At 34.4% G+C, this 20713-nt stretch overlaps 1 protein-coding gene across 3 annotated transcripts; it reads left to right on the top strand.

Annotated features, from left to right (window-relative positions):
* The first annotated feature begins 322 nt into the window (after window positions 1-322).
* LOC138330162 (cytochrome P450 3A11-like) lies at window positions 323-16370 on the top strand. Of its 3 annotated transcripts, none has more exons than XM_069277583.1 (15): window positions 323-590; window positions 1633-1856; window positions 2763-2859; window positions 4373-4425; window positions 5171-5270; window positions 6029-6145; window positions 7192-7283; window positions 7944-8092; window positions 9727-9851; window positions 10427-10559; window positions 11600-11757; window positions 12433-12521; window positions 14115-14252; window positions 15029-15179; window positions 16028-16370. In XM_069277583.1, exons 2-15 carry the CDS (start codon window positions 1786-1788, stop codon window positions 16100-16102), a joined length of 1548 nt encoding a protein of 515 aa, XP_069133684.1. In that variant the 5' UTR covers window positions 323-590; window positions 1633-1785; the 3' UTR covers window positions 16103-16370. The 3 variants fall into 3 exon arrangements, with proteins under 3 accessions (XP_069133684.1, XP_069133683.1, XP_069133685.1); XM_069277582.1 differs by having other exon boundaries at window positions 323-963; XM_069277584.1 differs by lacking the exons at window positions 323-590; window positions 1633-1856 and adding an exon at window positions 3540-3608.
* Window positions 16371-20713: the final 4343 nt, after the last annotated feature.

The following is a 20713-nucleotide window of genomic DNA, read 5'->3' as shown; positions in this document are numbered from 1 at the left end:
AATTGTCTGCTGGAAAACTTTTAAAACTTTTCCTTAATATCTAACAGCCAATCAACAGTTGGGAGAATTTCGGAGAACACGATAGTAGGATATTTACCGTACATAGATTTATCTAGTCACTCTTTAGCCGTGCTTCATAAACCTAAACAGGAAATAATTGAGAAAGTCACTGGTCAAGCGGACGTAGCGTGTCATTGAGGCGACGCGCATGAGTCAAAAACTTAAATTCAACAAGGAATCATGACTACTTAACATGTACATTGTACTTCATACTGTAGCCCGAGATACTCTTGCCCTGACACCAGACTTAGACATTATGACAGATTGATGTCCGGTGTAGGGCCAGAGCGCAAGTGTTTGCTATATCAAAAGGTGGAATTCGCCGAAACCGTTTGGTATCGGGCCTGGTTATCTCCAGTTCAGCTGACGACCTAGAAGCGCCACTTATCTTGGTCTTTTCAACAAATAAATAACTTATCTACCCAAATATAAGAATGCACCGAGATTTGAGACGATTTGCATACTATGACAAAATGGCGACGATGAGGACGGAAATTTAAAGTGGCCGAGTAGATTTTTTTAAAACCAAGGTAAGTGACGCTTCTCGATGGAAATGTTTTGTAAGCAGTCTGAATTGGAGGTGACCTGGCCCCATACCAAACGGTGTACGCGAATTCCACCTTTTGATATGGCAATGCGCTCTGGCCCTATATCAGACATCTGTCATGGTGTCAGTGCAAGAGTATCTCGGGTTATTCATACTGTAAACGAATGTATTTTCGCGTCGACATTTGGCGTTTTCATGTTTAACGACAAAGATAGGTTTCCATATACTTTGCGCTCGAATTGTTTTCTCGGAAAAGGAATGCGAAAAACATATTTTCCTCATTGCCTAATGTTATCAACATATGCAAACCCATTTCGTGAGGGGATTTCTAGATTTTACAGTTGCTGTAAATATAAGTACGTGTAAAGTCAAATAGGGTGTAGCATGCAATATTATTAAAGCAAATTCATTTTCAGTATGCATGGATGTAAATGAATTATTAAAATGTGTATGTTGAGAAAAAAATGAAAAAAAAAACCCATAAAAAAGGTAAAGCTAAAAGCACCTACTCATGTTTTACTCTCTGATATTATTTCATAATTGATAAAAAACAAAATGTAAGTTAAAAAAAATCAAACAAATAACAAACAAATTAAAAACACTTATCTCATACGTTTTTGACCTTCCCAATTGTTTCCGTGTCACCAGGGGCATTATAAATTATAAGTTATTGGATATGTTCTATTACTGCTGTGAAGTGACCATTTTAATACATGGCAACTGCCAAACAGGGATTCGTACTCACGACCCAGAAGTGAAGGGTTTGTGGTAATGTGTCGAGACATATTAACCACTCGGCCACCGCGGCCCCTTGTTGGTGGGTGTTTCCCCAGATGTTCCAGCTTCCGTAAACCCCCTAAATCTATTTCACCCTTTAATTTCCCTAGTGTTGATAGGATGTTAAACCAAAACAAGTGGTAAATATGTGTTTAATTCGTCCCTCGGATTTGATTTTGTTTAAATCCCTCGCAAAATAAAAGTATTTATAGTAAATCATAATTATTACATCACTTATTGAATTTCAGGTGAAGCGAAACACAAAAAAAAGTAAAGAAACATTGCCTTATAAGATGACTCATATTTTAGTCCTAGATGTTGACCTTTCAACTGATATCTACACCCTATATAGACGACAGAACACGGTATATGTCTATGTTTGAGAGAACTGTGTCAGCAATATGGAGATACTGGGAATTACTGTGCCGTTATGGCTGGTGTTTACGTTATTAGCACTGGCCCTATATACATTGTAAGTATATAGATGGAGTGTGTTTGTAAACATTTATAAGGATAGCTTAATTGTTGTAGTTATCACGTAATGGTAAACACTGCTGTTTTGTTATATAATGTACATGTATTTACCTTAAATACTACATAAATAGCTCCCAGCGATGATGTTTTGCTATATTATGTATATATATTTACCGTAAATACTAGAAAACTCGCACGTAGCAATGATATTATGCCGGGAAGCGCTGCTAGAGGCAGCTTGTAATTAATATAGTAAGCAATAAAAGTATAAGAAAATGCATGCGCGATAATGAGAAAGAGTTGTAAGTAAATATCTAAGATTTTATTGCTGCCTACGATAGCAGATTGAAGCTACAGTTGCTTTGGTAACCATCCTAAGCATGAATAAATTACGACGTTTTTTACCTAGAACATATAGAGTGCATCATTGAACACAATGGTTTTCTATGTATAGAAACATGAATAACATTAATATAATACCGGGGTATTTGTATTATAACTTATTTGTGCAGCTTAATAGGCTTCCTATAGATGTTGAAAAGTTAAGACAATACTCTGATTTCTTGTCTATTGGGGTTTGGGTTTTATCAGTTTAACGTCCTATTAACAGCAAGGGTCAGGTAAGGACGTGCCAGGTTTATTGGTGGAGGAGAGCCGGGGTGCCCGAAGAAAAACCACCGACCAGCGGCCAGTACCTTGCAACTGCCCCACATGGGATTCGACACTTGCGACCCAGAGGTGGAGGCCTTGTGGTAATATGTCGAGACATCTTCATATAACCAAAAGCCCTTATCCTTGTGTATTGTTAATCCATTTATGTCTGAACATTTGTAATTGGTTTTTCTTCTTTTATGAAGTAAACTTATAAAAAAAAGAATGAGCTTATTATCCTCTTTATAAACAGTATGATGAGTCGACACCATGGCACGTTTAAAAATCTTAACATTCCTGGCCCTGCACCCTGGCCGATTATTGGCAGTCTCCCGGAAATTAATAGAGGTGTAAGTATTTCTACTTCACTGTCTTGACATCGACATTTACATCCTCGATACTCACTTTTATTTACCCACCTTTGGACGTACACATTTCAAAGCAGGAACAAACTGATCAGTCATACAGGGATTTTGTTTTTAATTTTTTTTTGAAGACTTGTGTGGTTTTATTAGTTTAACGTCCTATTAGCAGCCTATGACTAAAGTACCAGCTTTCTGTCTCACAGTATGCTCAAAATGAGGCAGACAAAACCTTAGTTATATGTGCTATAACATGACAAACATTTTGACGTTATTTTTTTCAGTAATCTATTAAACACCACAAGGTTTGATGAATTAGGCTGTAAAAAGCATTCAAATGTGAAAAGATTCAAGTGTAAAGACAAACATGTATAATGCATATTAACATTAGTTAAAACACATAATTTATGCAGTGTAAAAGTTTTGTTTTAATGCCTTATGTATGTTTAGATAAAAACATATATGCATGCAGAAATCACCTTACAATTACTAGCAAAACTGTAAAAATTGTGAATGAAATTGTAGACCACAACTTGGCTTCATGGTCTCACCGTATGTACGCATTTGACTGCACTATCGATGTAAATATAATGATTTTCGGCAGTACTGCCAATAATCATTTTCAGCTCTTATTTTGTACTTGTAAAATTAAAACATATGCATTGTAGGTATTGGAAATCTCAAAATGTTGCTAATTTTTAGTGGTGAATAAAACATTAAAAGCTCTTCTTAATTGGGTAAGTATGAAAATTACGGCATATAACTTAAGTGCAGCGAGCATACGACAATTATCATAGTATTAGTTACCTTTGTATTATCGAGGATGTGATTTACAAAATAAGCCAAAATGTTCGTTATAGCTTTTTAATTGCTCTTATTCATGGACAAAATTTGACCAATTGCTTGGGTCTGAATTGTAGCAAATAATAAATGATTTTGAGGTATCCTTCGAATATCGAGAATGCGATCTTACAAAATAAGAGAAAGTGTTCGTTATAGCGATGCATTTCATTGGTTTTCTACATTGACAAAATTTGACCAATTGCTTGGGTCTGAATTGTAGCAAATAATAAATGATTTTGAGGTATCCTTCGAATATCGAGAATGCGATCTTACAAAATAAGAGAAAGTGTTCGTTATAGCGATGCATTTCATTGGTTTTCTACATTGACAAAATTTTTTCTACCAAATAACTAAAAAAAAAAAATGGTTTCGAAGTATCACTAAGAAGGGTGAATTTTTCTTGAGAACATTGAATGACTAGTAGTTTTTCGGGGAATACTGTTTAACAAAGTGTATATTAGTAAATTTTGATTGGATTCTTATGTAATATTTAGAATATAGAATTATTCAAAACATATTTTTTTTTTTTTAAAAAGGTAGTTTAAATCATGTTTGAAGCATACATGTATATAAGTCAAATTTGAAGGTCTTCTACAACAATATCGAAGAATTTAACCTTAAACCAAATGTCGCTGACGTCTAATCTCTTGCATTACAGGGATTTCAGAAATTCCAAGTCGACTGTATGAGAAAATATGGAAAAGTTTACGGGTAAGTTTAAAGGCTCATTCTGCATTTTATCGCATTTTTTTATTTTTTTTGCGGGGGGTGGGGGGTCGCATTTTTTTTTTTTTTTTTTTTTTTTTGCGTGTCTGTTGGTTCGAATGGCTGATAATAGCTGCAATATTGTAGTTCAAAAGACTTGAAGACAGATAAAAGTGTGGTCTTAAGAGCTACAGGTGGTGCCCATTAATTTACTACTAATGGAGCAAAGTAAAAATTTTGAAAATGAATTTTTTACACCTTTGTATTCATGTTATTGAGACAGTTCTGTATCCCTTACTTACTAGGCAACGTATAAAACATTAAAGTCACAGTCAGGGGCGTTACATATGAATATGGCGGACGTTTCAAAAGGAAACAATACAACAGTTCTAAAGATTGTGAAAGTGACGTCTTGTGAGCGATGTGATTGATACAACGAATGATGTTATGTTGGTCTTACGCGAAATATGATATATATTTTCCTTCGGCTCGGACGCTATTTCATCCCTCGAAAATATTATAAGGCAATAGTGCCCTCTTAACCAGGCCATAAAAGATAAATAAATATTATCTCCATGATAACGCAGTCTTACATTAAGGGTAGCATATTTTTTTCATCGTGATATTTTATGTCGCGTTACGGTAACTCGACTTTTTCAGATTACTATGTCGACAGGTCGTGTTATAATTCGTCTTACCGAATTAGACTTAGTGGATAAAACTTGTAAAAGTACTTTTTGGTTATGTATAGATTCTACGGTGGACTTTCGCCTCAAACGCTCGAAGTCGGCGACAAGGAAATGTTGAGAAAGATTCTCGTTAAAGATTTCGCAAACTTTACGGATAGAATAGTAAGATATTGAAAACTGACAACTGTAAGTTCTGTATTTTGTATTGAACATATTTGGCAACAAATAACGAGTATAGCGGTGTATTTAATGGCTGATATCGTGGGGGGTGCATATAATGACAAGTTAAAGCGCTCACTCTCCAAATGTCAGTCTATTTAGGGGGTTAAAAAGCTACGTTATATTTTGTTGTGTTAACTCGAATATCTAATGGCAATTTCAGATAAATTTGATAATGATTTTGATACGTTGTTATCATCATCATTAAGAATAAAACCTGTATAATGTTTTCGTTGGATGTGATATAGGCTTAGCAAGGGGATAATTAATATTTATATTAAGGTTTGAATCTAGGTTCACATTAAGCATAACACAGTACATAATGTATGCGGCAGAAAACTTGGTATGAAAATAAAGGAAAATAAATAATATTTTCTTTGTCTGATCTTCCTTTTGAGCTATCAACAAAGTAAATACTTTAAACTTGGACATTTTTGCGAGGGGGGAATGCGCTTATCACGCGGAGGTCGCTTGATCGCAAAATATTCCCCCGTGCGTAATAGTTTGTACATGTAAAAAAACTTTGATGTTAAAATCTAAAAGTGTATCTATCGCAAAAATAACAACACCGCGAAAGTTTCGTGCATGAAAATCGCGAAATTAAACACTCGTAAAAATGTCCACGTTTTCAGTAAACTACAATGTATATACTTCACAAAGACAGCTGTAAAGCACTAAGGTTGTAATGTTTCCTCTATTAGGTATTTAAAGGGTTCAATGGGGACGCAGATATGGGGCTCCCTAACTTGAGTGGGGACCACTGGAAGCACGTGCGCAGTAAGATCACCCCTGCGTTCTCCACTGGGAAACTACGCAAAGTAAGAAATCAGAAAATTGTGTTTAAATTATGTATTCATATGTCATGTCAACCAATATTAAATGGTTTCGCTCGTATGGCATCCTCGATACTCCAGTTATTACTATCACTGACGTTATATACACCCCTTGATTGTCTCATTGTAAAAATGGAGGCAGTTCAGGAGAAACAAAGTAACCAATCACAGGCCTGCAGATTCTTCATTTGAAGTTTATAGAGAGAGCTACGCCCAGCTTCAAAGCAACACAGTCAACCACAGAGTTCCTTTGATGTACACCAAAGGAAAATTGCGACGTCATCTGTTGCCTCCAGTTTTACTATAAAATTGTCCAGAGGTTGATATGACGACAGTGACAGTATCCCCTGGAGTATGGAGAATGCTCAATGCCAGAATATAGATAAATTATCATATTTTATAAGTCATTGTAATCACAGGGACTTGAAATGTAGAAAGAAGGAAATACGGGTAACTTTTTTAAAGGCAGGTATACACTTCATTTATTACTATAGTTCTTTTGTCCTTATATATGGTATATATAAATGTACACAGCAGACCGATTCCTATCTACATTTCAAGCACCCATGATTATAATAAACAATGCTCGAATGTACAATTCATATTACCTAAGTCCTATCAAGGTTTGTTTTCTAATACTACGTGTATGTATGAATAAATAACTTGTTACAAAATACAAAGGACAATAAACAGTAGTTGTTTCACCTATAACAAGCTTTTACTTACCAGGGGTTACTATCACTGTCACCCCTGGAATATCGTATACCAAAATTGGCCTGCTGAGACTTCTTTTGATTATTACAGAGACAACCATTCAGTCAACCACAGTATGACGTTGTTCGCCTTTTTATATATATTAAAGGTCCAAACTACCTTCCCAATCCGTTGTCACCTTTAGAGCCTTCAGCTTAGCTATAAAATATTCCAGGGGTGGATATAACGACAGTGATAGTAATCTCTTGAGTTTCGAGGATGACCAATACAATGTAACATAACTATCGTGAGTTATGAAAACATATATATTTTTTTAGATGGCTACTTTGGTGGACCATTCTAGCGACACTCTATTGACGTCGCTTCGGAGGAATTTGAAGAAAGGAAGCGGAACGGTTGAATTGATGGAGTATGTAGTATAGTAATAATGTCGATTTATAGAAAAGAATAAAATGATATTTTAAATATTTTTACTGTTATATAATTATAACATGATTAATTCATTAAAATTTAGCATTGACAAAATGGTTAAAGATGTTCCACCGCCGACGAATGGTAGTTTTCTCTATCAGAAAAAGAAGAAGACGAATTATTATTTTTCATCAGTTACAAAGGTAACTTAACTTACACTAGAACCACCATTGAAAATTTTGAGCTCCTTATTTTAATTCAAGAAAAAAAAAATTAAAAATAATTAATTGCGTCCCGGAAAAAAATCCACTACATTATGCCCTATATGAATTGAGTACTTTGAGTACCAAAAGCAAAATAAATTATTTTATATGTATTTTAGTGTTAATTATACATATATAATAAAATACACGATTATGCATCAGTTATTGTTCAAATGATGAGTATCGTTTATACTCTGTCGGCGGTGGAGCATCTTTAAGATGGCTTACAGTGAACCACACAAGTAAATTAACTCTGGCTATTTAGTTTCACAGATATCATGTACGGTGTCAATTTTCATGTTAATTGTATTGTTGAATCTTAATAAAAGAAAGGAAAAGTTTTATGATAAATATTGTATTTGACATTTAAATGCTGTCTTTTACCTTTATTTCAGAATATATGGAGCCTATACAATGGACGTGATATGTTCGACAGCGTTCGGTATTCAAATCGATTCGCAAAGTAATCCAAATGATGAATTCGTAGTTAATGCAAGAAAATTCCTGATTTTAAAGTTGTTTTCTCCACTGATATTGATTCTGAGTAAGTCAAATACGACCGTGATATCTTTTATTGTGATTCTGAAATATTGATGTTGATGATGATGATGATGGTTATGATGTTGATGATGATTGTGATGATGATGATGAATGATGATGATGATGATGATGATGATGATGATGATGATGATGATGATGATGATGATGATGATGATGTTGATAACGATGATGATGATGATGATGATGATGATGATGACGAAAATGGTGGTAATTACGATGATGATGAGTATATGATGATTGATAACGATGATGATGATGATGATGGTGATGAAAAATGGTGGTAATTATGATGATGATGATGATGATGATGATGATGAGATGATAAGTAAAATACGACCGTGCTATCTTTTATTGTGATTCTGAAATATTGATGATGACGATGATGATGGTTATGATGTTGATGATGATTGTGATGATGATGATAACGATGATGATAACGATGATGATGATGATGTGGTGGTGGTGGTGGTGGTGTGGTGGTGATTACGATGATGATGATGATGATGATAACGATGATGATGATGATGATGATGTGATGATGATGATGATGATGATGATGATGATGATGATGATGATGATGATGTGTGGTGGTGTGGTGTGGTGGTGATGATGATGATGATGATGATGATGATGATGATGATGATGATGATGATGATGATGATGATGATGATGATGATGATGATGATGATGATAACGATGATGATGATGATGGTGGTGGTGTGGTGTGGTGTGGTGATTACGATGATGATGATGATGATGATGATGATGATGATGATGATAACGATGATGATGATGATGATAATAACGATGATGATAACGATGATGATGATGATGGGGTGGTGGTGGTGGTGATGATTACGATGATGATGATGATGAGATGAGATGATGATGATACGATGATGATGATGATGATATATAACGATGATGATGATGATGATGATGACATGATGATGATGATGATGATGATACGATGATGATGATAAGATGATGATGATGATATGATGATGATGATGATGATGATGATGATGATAATGATGACGATGATGATGATGATGATGATGATATGATAAGATGATGATGATGATGATGATGATGATAGATGATGATGATGATGATGATGATGATAATGATAAGATGATGATGATAAGATGATGATGATGATGATGATATGATAACGATGATGATGATGATGATGATGATGAGATGTTGATAACGATGATGATGATGATGATGATAATGATGAGTAAGTCAAATACGACCGTGATATCTTTAATTGTGATTCTGAAATATTGATGATGATCATGATCATGATGATGATGATGATTATGATGTTGATGATGATTGTGATGATGATGATAACGATGATGATGATGATGATGATGATGATGATGGTGGTGGTGGTGGTGGTGGTGGTGGTGGTGGTGATTACGATGATGATGATGATGATGATAACGATGATGATGATGATGATGATGATGATGATGATGGTGATGATGATGATGATGATTATGATGATGATAACGATGATGATGAATGATGATGATGATGATGGTGATGGTGGTGGTGATTACGATGAGTTTGATGCTAAATATTAATGATTTTCGCCACTCGTTGCAGTATTTTTACCAAAGCTTCACTTCCTTGCACCATTGTTTGGGTTTTCTTTCCTGGATAAGGACATTCAGCTGTTCTTCCGAAAAATAACATCCAAACTTCTCTCAGAGCGTGTTGTGGGCAGTAAGGTAAAACAGTATGTCAAAGCTCTTTGTTTTTCAGTGTGCCGTATTTTTTTTAATTGGTAAATCAAGAAGAACTTTTCAGACGTTATTTGCCACTAAAAGTTACCAACATGTTGAAAATTTCAATCCTTACAACACACAGTTTTTAGTTTTAAAGAATATATTTTTGAACATAATTATGCAAAGTCGCTATAACTTCCTATTTTGTTCAGTCACGCATTCAAATTTCTAAAACGTTTGTATTTTATGTTTAGATATTTTGATTAGAACATTGATTTTAATGTTTTATGTGTATTCCAAATATTATTCGAGAACAGACATAAAAGTCAGAATGTACTCCAAATATACCGAGGGTTTGAATTTGTGTGTAGCTTCAAAATCTCAACAAAAATATTAAAGAATTCATTCTAGTTTCGTAAAGCCTCTTTTTCTCGAGCAAATCTTTACATGCATATGTCAGCCAATTAGAGACATCGTTACAAACTGTAACACCATTTTTTTACATTATGAAATGTAACGTTACCTTTTCACCCAATGGAAATGCTTGTTATAAACCAAACCGACTGGAATATTTTTAGGACCGTGTAGACTTTCTTCAATTGATGAAAAATGCTCAACATGAAAGTGAAGATTCTGACGCGGAAAACGATGAAGAACAAGATGAAAACAATTCCGTTAAGACTTCTGCAACGTCATCTTGGACTAGAAAGGGTACATATGGCATTTCATTAGTTAAAGTTTCAACGCAACATTTTCTAGAATTCAACGTATTCTTATATCGTCTTTACCGGGTGTTGGTGTCACTTTTCTTTTTTCAATGGTATAAGGGTAGCGTACAAATATTTGCAAAAAAAAACAAAAAAAAACCCCTATGAAATTAAACAAAAATATTTGCATTCATGCTTATGATGAAATTGAGATTATTCTTCGTTTTATTGTTCCATTCATTGCTTTATAAATAGATAACATATATTCCATAAATCAATACGCAACGTTATTTTCGTCAATGTTGTGACGTCATGATTACGTCACATTTTTTACGTAACTTTCGGATTTATGAAAGTATCCGAATCCAGGTATGAAAGAAAGACGATCTACTAATGAGTAAGTCTAACCAAGCCCAGACTCGGTTTGAAGGATTATAGGATTAACATATGGGAGAAAAGTAAAAACAAAGCAATATTTTTTCAAGAAATAGATCATGGATTTTACAAAAAGAAAAAAATCTAGAATGTCTTATTCAGAAACAACACTTACAATCGATTTCAAAACTGCATTCATCGTCAATTTATTAACTCGTTTATCCCTAAAACGCATTTGAGCTCTTCTGATACAAAGTCTGGGACAGTCCATTATAAATATTCAGGGGTTAATGGTTCAAGGAACACCACATTTGATAAAATTCTTGGAAATGCACACTTTTAAATAAGTTCTTTTTAAAGCAGGCATTACATTTGATGATATTTTAAGAATGTATAGCTTTAAATATGATTTTCTTTAAAATATGCATTACATTTGATATTCTTGGAAATGTATTGCTTTAAATATGTTTTTCTTTAAAACAGGCATCACATTTGATAAAATTCTTGGAAATATATAGCTTTAAACATGTTCTTCTTTAAAACAGGCATCACACTTGATGAAAATCTTGGAAATATATAGCTTTAAACATGTTTTTCTTTAAAACATTCATTACATTTGATAAAATTCTTGGAAATATATAGCTTTAAACATGTTTTTCTTTAAAACAGGCATTACATTTGATGAAATTCTTGGGAATGCTGAAGTGTTTTTCTTCGCTGGTTACGAGACCACAACGATAACCCTATCTATGGCCTCATATTACCTCGCCTTGTATCCCGAGTACCAAGACAAATTACGACAGGAGATTACAGATAAAGTTGGCTCTGTACGTGTATTTTACCATTCTCAATACTACAAGGGTTACTTTCACTGTCATTACATCCACCCCTGGACTATCTCAGAGAAGAAACTTCTTTTCTAAGATTACAGAGATAGCGATACCCAAACTCAAAGCAGCACAGTCAACAACAATTAATTCGTTTACTCTACATCAAAGAAAAATTGGTCAGTTATTTTCTCCTGAACTGAATGTAGTTTTACTATGGGATAGTCCATGGGTGGATATAATGACAGTGATAGTAAACCTAGAAGTATTGAGGATGACATTTTACAGGATTCAGTCTGTCTTTGCATATTATTTATCCCTTTGTTAGTGCATATCGATTGTTTTTGAGTGAAACATACGTCGTTTCCTCTAATAACTATGACGTTACGCTCAACAACATATGGCCGTTGCAATACATACATGACAAAATTCCATCAGTTTATCGAACAAATGTTCGATATTTAATTAAGCACTGGTGTCATAATGTTTAAGGTTTAAGACTGTTTAAACTCATGATATTTCGTATGCCTACATATCACTTCTTAGATGTACTTTAACATAACTTGGTGAATAAAAAGAGTGGCTCTTTAAGTGATATGCATCGTGAGTGTAAAAATCCATACAAGGAGATCCTATCACTTATTCACTTGTCTATATAATATGTTTTGTTTATAGTCCGATCTGTCCTATGACAACGTTCGTGAGGTGGAATACCTAGAGATGATCATTAATGAAACTCTCCGTATAAGTCCTCCTGCGACAAGGTACGGTACTTCGTAGAATATTACTTTCAATAAACCTCAACTAGTTAAATCACTGTATATTGAAGCCATTTGACTCATTGTAACGCAGTATGTTGACACTATTTGACTCATTGTAACGCAATATATTGACGTCATTTGACTCATCGTACCGCAGTATATTGACGCCATTTGACTCATTGTAACGCAGTATGTTGACGTCATTTGACTCATTGTAATGCAGTATGATGACATTTTGACTCTTGTAACGCAGTGTATTGACGCCATTTGACTCATTGTAACGCAGTTTATTGACGCCATTTGACTCATCGTACCGCAGTATATTGACGCCATTTGACTCATTGTAACGCAGTTTATTATTTTTCTGGATTTTTTGTAACTTCTCATTGGTCAAAAACACGCCACGTGATCACCGATAAAAACTACATTGCACGATTTTTCCGGAAGTAGTTTATAGAAAAGGTATATCGCACGGTTATTTTTAGCTAACGTTATCATCTACGTTACCAAAACGCTTCGTGTTCCTGGCACTTTGAAACAAACGCTTTGAGTTTGAAGCGTAACCACAAAATGTGACAGACGACGTTGAATGTTTCGGTTTCTATCAAAGATGATATTGACTTCCAGCTGATAACTTTAAATTTTCAACATAAACACGGTAGGAAACAATCGAATAACATTCATTAAGCATCTGGAGCCATTGAATAGTGAATACGTTTGATATTTATTTTTAAAAATCCACCTTGACTAGTAACAACATTAGGCCTAGGCTAATCCTACTGTATGTATACGATTTTTATTTTACGGAATGGAGTACTAAGAATAATAAAAGCGTGAAGTGCATCAATTGATACTGTCTTCAAATGTTTTTTTAAAACTAAAATTGTCACAAAATTATAAGATTGTAACTGTCTTCACGAAGCAGAATTTACAATGCGTGTTTATTTAGTGTCACACTCATTTCAAAATGTAAAAATCCGGAAAAATAATAAAACAATTATAGCATTTTGATTTCGGTCAATACATGGTTATATCGACCACAGAAAAAATATCGACCTCGGACTACGTCCTCGGTCAATATTTTTTCTTTGGTCGATATAACCATGTATCGACCTCATCAAAATGCTATATTTGTATAATATATTGACGCCATTTGACTCATTGTAGCGCAGTATGTTGACACCATTTGACTCATTGTAACGCAATATATTGACGTCATTTGACTCAATGTAACGCAGAATGATGATATTTTGACTCCTTGTAACAGTATATTGACACCATTTTACTCACTGTAACGCAGTATATTGACGTTATTTGGCTCGCTGTAACGCTGTATGTTGACACCATTTGACTCATTATAACGCAGTATATTGACGCAATTTGACTCATTGTAACGCAGTATATTGACGTCATTTGACTCATTGTAACGCAGTATATTGACGTCATTTGACTCAATGTAACGCAGAATGATGATATTTTGACTCCTTGTAACACTATATTGACACCATTTTACTCATTATAACGTGGTATGTGGTCACTGTGACTTATTGTAACGCAGTATTTGACATTTTGATTCATTGTATTTTAATTCTTCAGGACAGACAGAGTTTGTATCAACGACACTGTGATAAATGGCGTACAAATCCCAGCAGGGATGAACATCAGTGTGCCCATCTATGGTATCCACCATGATCCGGACAACTGGGAAGATCCGGACAAATTTATTCCGGAAAGGTAGAACGAAATATCATATATTATTACAATGGACTATTCATTATCCTATACACCTCTATGTTAACTACTAACTAGTATCCATCTTGATTCGGTTTGGAAACGCAGTTGGCTTTTAAGTAATTGGCCCAAATATCTGAAAGCATTTCGTCTTTACTTACCCCATAACCATTACATATAATATAATTACAATAGAAATAGAAATTCCAAAGGGGTTTTGGCGCCCACCAAAGAATGGCCTATATCTGACAATGGAAAGAGGGATCTTTCTCTGCTTTTCAAACTTCAACTACGAAAATCCATGATGACCAGTCCCAAAATGCAATATCCACAACTACAGTTCAAGGGGAGTCTATATATTGAATTTGAGGAAGATCCCTTTAGAAATAGCGGTAACAGACTTCAACTATCAAAATTTAAGATGCCGACATGTCAGTCATCGTGTTCCCCGATCAGTCCAAAAGCACAATATGTACAACTATAGTCCTAAGGTAACATACAGATCAAATTTTTGACATACCCCTTCTGTGCTTTTGTTTATAGAAATAACGGTAACAAACTTCAACTATTAAAATCGAAGATGGCGGCCAGTTGGCCATGTTGTCTACCGATCGGTCCCAAAATACAATATGTATAACTAGGGTTCTAGAGGAACCTACATATGGAATTTGAGATAGATCCCTTCAGTACATTCTGAGATGTAGCGGTAATAAGAAGCATTAACGGACCACAAACCACGGACGAAAGGCGCTTTGAAAAAACAAATGGTTTTTTTACAGATTCGCGAAAAGCTACGACCCCATGACCTTTCTTCCTTTCGGATATGGACCCCGGATTTGTATCGGCATGCGACTTGTTCAAATGGAACTGAAAATGTGTCTAGCTAAAGTAATCCGTAACTTCAGGATTTCTGTTTGCAGCGAGACACAGGTACTAACTATCTTGTATATGTAATTTGACATTGGCGGTTTCGAGGTCCCAAAACGACGTGGGTAAAGTACAATTTACCGTTGATTAGTCCCATTGGAGAGATTGTGACGTCATCTGTTGACGTGAATTTTGTGACGTCATAATCAGGTGGGACACATCGTCGGGTATTGTATTTTATCCACGTCGTTTTGGGACCTCGATACCCCCAATTGATATTCTGAACTTGCATATTAATTACTTATTTGTCATGACGGTGAGTATTGAATTCATGTCATGTTTTTTTGTGAACACAACATCACATATAATATTTCAGAAACATCTCCCAAGATTTATTGTGCTCCCTCATTGACCTCAATCTCTAGGTGCAATGAACTCTGGGAGAGATTTCGAAAGATTTCGTTCACAAATTGATGACCGATACTGGTATATAACTCTACAATATGTAGAAAAGGAATATAAATGATATATAATTCATGTACCACGTGATATCAGATAACGTTTGTGCGGTACTATCCTTTCAGCGGAAAGATCAAATAGATTTGGTTCCATCACCACTAGAGATACAAGTCCCGTACAAACATCATGGGGTATTACTTGGTACCTTAATCCCATTGTCAAAAAAACGTAACCTACTAAAGTATGGGTTTTTTTGTCGTTTTTTTTTTTAATTTACCTCAATCCACGAGATTATGAATTTCACATTATTATTTATTAAAGAACTTTATATTTCAGAGCTAATTATTTCCTTCCCCTACAGTCTCAAAATGGAAATAGATTTGTTAATTTATTCGCCCCATTACCTCTCGGAAGAAGTTGTTTTGTATTTCATTCTTTTTTTTACTCTACAGATTCCACCTGAAATGTTGAAGTTGGGCTTGTTAAAGCCACAGAATGTAAAACTGAGACTGGAAGAGATCAAATAGACAGTAATTCTGTGAAGAAAGTGATCGCGAATAGTATCATATACTTTCCAATACTGCATAGATGTTTAATTTCATGGGTGTAAAATTTCGCGATTTATCGCGGGGTTATTTTCGTGAATTATCTTTGTAGCCTTTGAAAGCGTTAAGACGACAAGCTATAATATGTAAAACTTCGCAAATTTGGATGGATCCGCAAATTATGCGAAATTATAAACCCGGGAATATTAACAACCATACGTGTCTGTCTATTAAACAAATGTCAAATAAAGTACTTTAGATTTCTTCATTAATAGTAATAAAATAAAACTTCATCAAGAAGCCTTAACGGTCACCTGATATTTGATACTTAGTTATGTCATTTACATGCCATCTGGTGTATTTTGTTCACGAAATAGGAACATACATCCAATAGGTCTATATACAAAGTTTCATTAAGCTTGGTGCATATTTACTCACATCACCGTGTTCATAAAGTTCAATCATTATTATTGCAAAGGGCAATAACTCCGCCATTATTATTATTGCAAAGGGCAATAACTCCGTAAATAAGTTCGAGTCGAATCAAGCTGATTTTCGAACTCGTCCGAGATATTTCCAATGTTAGTCTACAGACAAAGTTTCAGTAAGCTCGGTTCATTTTTACTCAAGTTATCGTGTTCACAAGGTTCAATAATTATTAATGCAAAGAGCAATACCTCCATTAATAATCGTATTAGGCCGATTTTCAAACTCGTCCGAGATATATCCAATGTTAGACTACATACAAAGTTTCATTAATCTCGGTTTATATTTATTAAAGTTATGGCGTTTACAAGGTCCAGTAATAATTATAAGTGCAAAGGGCAATAACTCAGTACATTACCGTCGAATCAAGCTGATTTTCGAATTCGTCTGAGATATTTCCAATGTTAATCTACAAACATTTTAAATTATTAAACTCAGTTTATATTTACTAGTTATCGCGTTCAAATGGAAATGTTAACGGACGTCACACGACGCCGAACGAAAGACTATCGCAATATGGTCACCATGACCAATGGTCAGTGACCTAAAGATCTCATTTATCTCATGTAAATTTCAAGCATAATGATACTGTACGGGTCGCAGGGTCAAATTATGTGATATGGGTAGAATCAAATATTGAAATTAGTAGAAATACTATTTTATCTGGATGACCAGCTGTACAAAGCTATTCAAAACATGTAAGCAGAGAAATCCCGATATCCGTTTTACATGTACTGTAAACTATTTTTTTTTCGTGCGATAAAATTTCCCGTCTTTTGCAGAAATTATGATTTCGCGAAATTAAATCGCCGCGAAAGTGTTTCAAACACAAGTAAAGTAGAGTCTAGATCGCGAAATTAAATCGTCGTAAATAAGCGTGATTTAGACAAAAAACGTGAAATTAAGTTTTCGGGAAAAGAAGTTTAGTTGCATTATACTGCATCTTAAAATATCCCCTTGTTGCCTTGTACATGGTCCTTTAATATGGGAAAGGGAAAAAATAATTTACAATCGACAAATATACATTTTAATGCATTTAATGTTAATTATAAATTTCACAATTTGTAATGCGATTCATTGGCATGTTCATTATAATTTGACAAAATATGGATTTAAGCACCAAATAGAACACAATCTAATTGAAATTAGACTTGTAACTACGCTCAACTAGATGCTCTACGTTAAAAATTCTACTGGAGTGTAATGTAGAGCATCGTAGTGGAGCGCAATTAAAAGTCTAATTCCAATTAGATTGTAAATAGAACACATATTACATCAATAATACAGTCAGTAGTACAATCACAAAACACATCTAAATCGAATATCACAGTCTTTACTTCACTCTCTTCAATCACAGATACATCACAGCGACAATAATGTATAGCACGTTATTATCGCGGGGATGACACTTCTTGCGATTTCCGCAGGATATTGTGGTAATAGCGAACATTTTAGCCGCGAAATATCAAGAAATGGTTTAATAATATATATTCCTAAGGCAGTTCGCGACAATCTAAAGCGGCTAAAATTTATATTTTCTCGTTTTGAGATGAATTTGCGTAAAATATTGACCAGCGAAAATAACAGGCTATACGGTATAAAACGGTATGGCACAATGGTAGATAAATAAACGAAGGGCAAAAACACAAAACGCAAAATACATGTTGGCTGGTTTTGACATAGGATGAGTTCACATGACCATTCCTAATAATATACCTGATATGGGTAATGATTTGAATGCTGAGTGGACGACTAATACCCCCTTCTGCCCAAATTTAGTAATAACTCCATTAATAGGGTACATTGTTGAACCTATATAGTTCACATAACTCCCCTTTGTGCCAGGGTTATGTGTATCAAAATCTGTCGAGTAGTTTAGGAGGAGCTAGGCGGACAAAACTGTGTCTACAGACAGACAGACAGACAGACAGACGGATAACCCAATTACAGTATACACCTTTCCCCCTTAACTTAGTTGCGGGATATAATTATGAGCAATATAATTGAGTTTTGGCAATGAAGTAAACATTTTGGTATAAATTGATCAACCAAATAAAAATGGATTGATTATTTTTAGAAAATAGATGAAAGGTCACCTATATAACCACATTCGTATCATGTAACTTTCTTAAAATAGATATAAATAGATTTGTCAATTGCAGTATTTATTAAAAATTAGCATGTATACCGTATGTATTGCAAGCTTCATCGTGACAAGATAAACTCTAGGTTATACAGTAGCCAAACAAAGGACAGTTAATCTGTAAATTATCTGGCCATACAAAAGGGCAATATCTCTGTAAATATTCGAGTCATACAAAGGGCAATTACTCTGTAAATATATTGGTCATTCAAAGGACAATAACTATGTAAATTATCATTGAAATGACCTAAATTTCGATATAAGAAATAAAGCTGAAAAGGATACCATGACAATGGACAAATGTAATGCCAATTGATTTATAGGATTTTTGGTTCATGTAAAATACTGACATTATCATATAACAAGTACTTCATAATGAGATAATAATGATATCTTTAGAATATAGTATATATATGAAGTATCATTCAGTCTGGTATTAGTACAATAATACATATCACTGTTTAAAGCCAAGCTATATAATCACAAACAAATTATAATTTAAAAGATAAAGCAATACAGTTCTGAAAAAACCCACTTTTTGATCTTTAAAAGTAAAGGAACCTATAACATGGATGTCAACCTGAAATCTTCTATAAGTGGTCCTTTATACATATAGCTGCTCTTTTTATTATACAAATTTAATGTAATTATTAATATTTAAAATGTATGTATACTGACAGTGTATTATGACATCATGTTGCACATCACAACAAGACAATTGCTAATTTTGCTATTCTGAAGCTAGCTGGTCACACGTAGAACTTGCTTGCTTTTTTATGAGCTGCTGTTGAGGCAAAAGACACCAGACCCGGTGTCATGTCAAAATTGTATCTCTCATCAAAAACTATCCAGGTGCTTTTTTGATGGGGGATACTTTGATATGACACCGACCTGGGACTCTCATAAGACCAATGCCTCACATATGTGGTTCTTATGTATACAGTGTAATATGTGTGAACAATAACTGATTAGGTGGTTACACATGTGTTACAGTGTAAGTTACATGTGTGTTACAGTGTAAGTTACATGTATGTTATCGACTGTTGAGTTAGTTACACATGTGTTACAGTGTAAGTTACATGTGTGTTACAGTGTAAGTTACATGTGTGTTACAGTGTAAGTTACATGTGTGTTACAGTGTAAGTTACATGTGTGTTACAGTGTAAGTTACACGTGTGTTACAGTGTAAGTTACATGTGTGTTACAGTGTAAGTTACAAGTGTGTCACAGTGTAAGTTACACATGTGTTACAGTGTAAGTTACACATGTGTTAACGACTGTTTAGTTAGTTACACATGTGTTACAGTGTAAGTTACATGTGTGTTATCGACTGTTGAGTTAGTTACACATGTGTTACAGTGTAAGTTACATGTGTGTTACAGTGTAAGTTACATGTGTGTTACAGTGTAAGTTACACGTGTGTTACAGTGTAAGTTACACGTGTGTTACAGTGTAAGTTACATGTGTGTTACCGTGTAAGTTACATGTGTGTTACAGTGTACAGTTTACATGTGTGTTACAGTGTAAGTTACATGTGTGTTACAGTGTAAGTTACATGTGTGTTACAGTGTAAGTTACATGTGTGTTACAGTGTAAGTTACATGTGTGTTACAGTGTAAGTTACATGTGTTACAGTGTAAGTTACACATGTGTTACAGTGTAAGTTACATGTGTTACAGTGTAAGTTACACATGTGTTACAGTGTAAGTTACATGTGTGTTATCGACTGTTGAGTTAGTTACACATGTGTTACAGTGTAAGTTACAACTGTGTTACAGTGTAAGTTTCATGTGTGTTACAGTGTAAGTTACATGTGTGTTACAGTGTAAGTTACATGTGTGTTATCGACTGTTGAGTTAGTTACACATGTGTTACAGTGTAAGTTACATGTGTGTTACAGTGTAAGTTACAAGTGTGTTACAGTGTAAGTTACATGTGTGTTACATGTGTGTTACAGTGTAAAT

This window comes from Argopecten irradians, chromosome 8 (genome assembly GCF_041381155.1).
Source record: "Argopecten irradians isolate NY chromosome 8, Ai_NY, whole genome shotgun sequence".
Taxonomy (NCBI): domain Eukaryota; kingdom Metazoa; phylum Mollusca; class Bivalvia; order Pectinida; family Pectinidae; genus Argopecten; species Argopecten irradians.
This window is presented reverse-complemented; position numbering and strand designations above follow the sequence as displayed.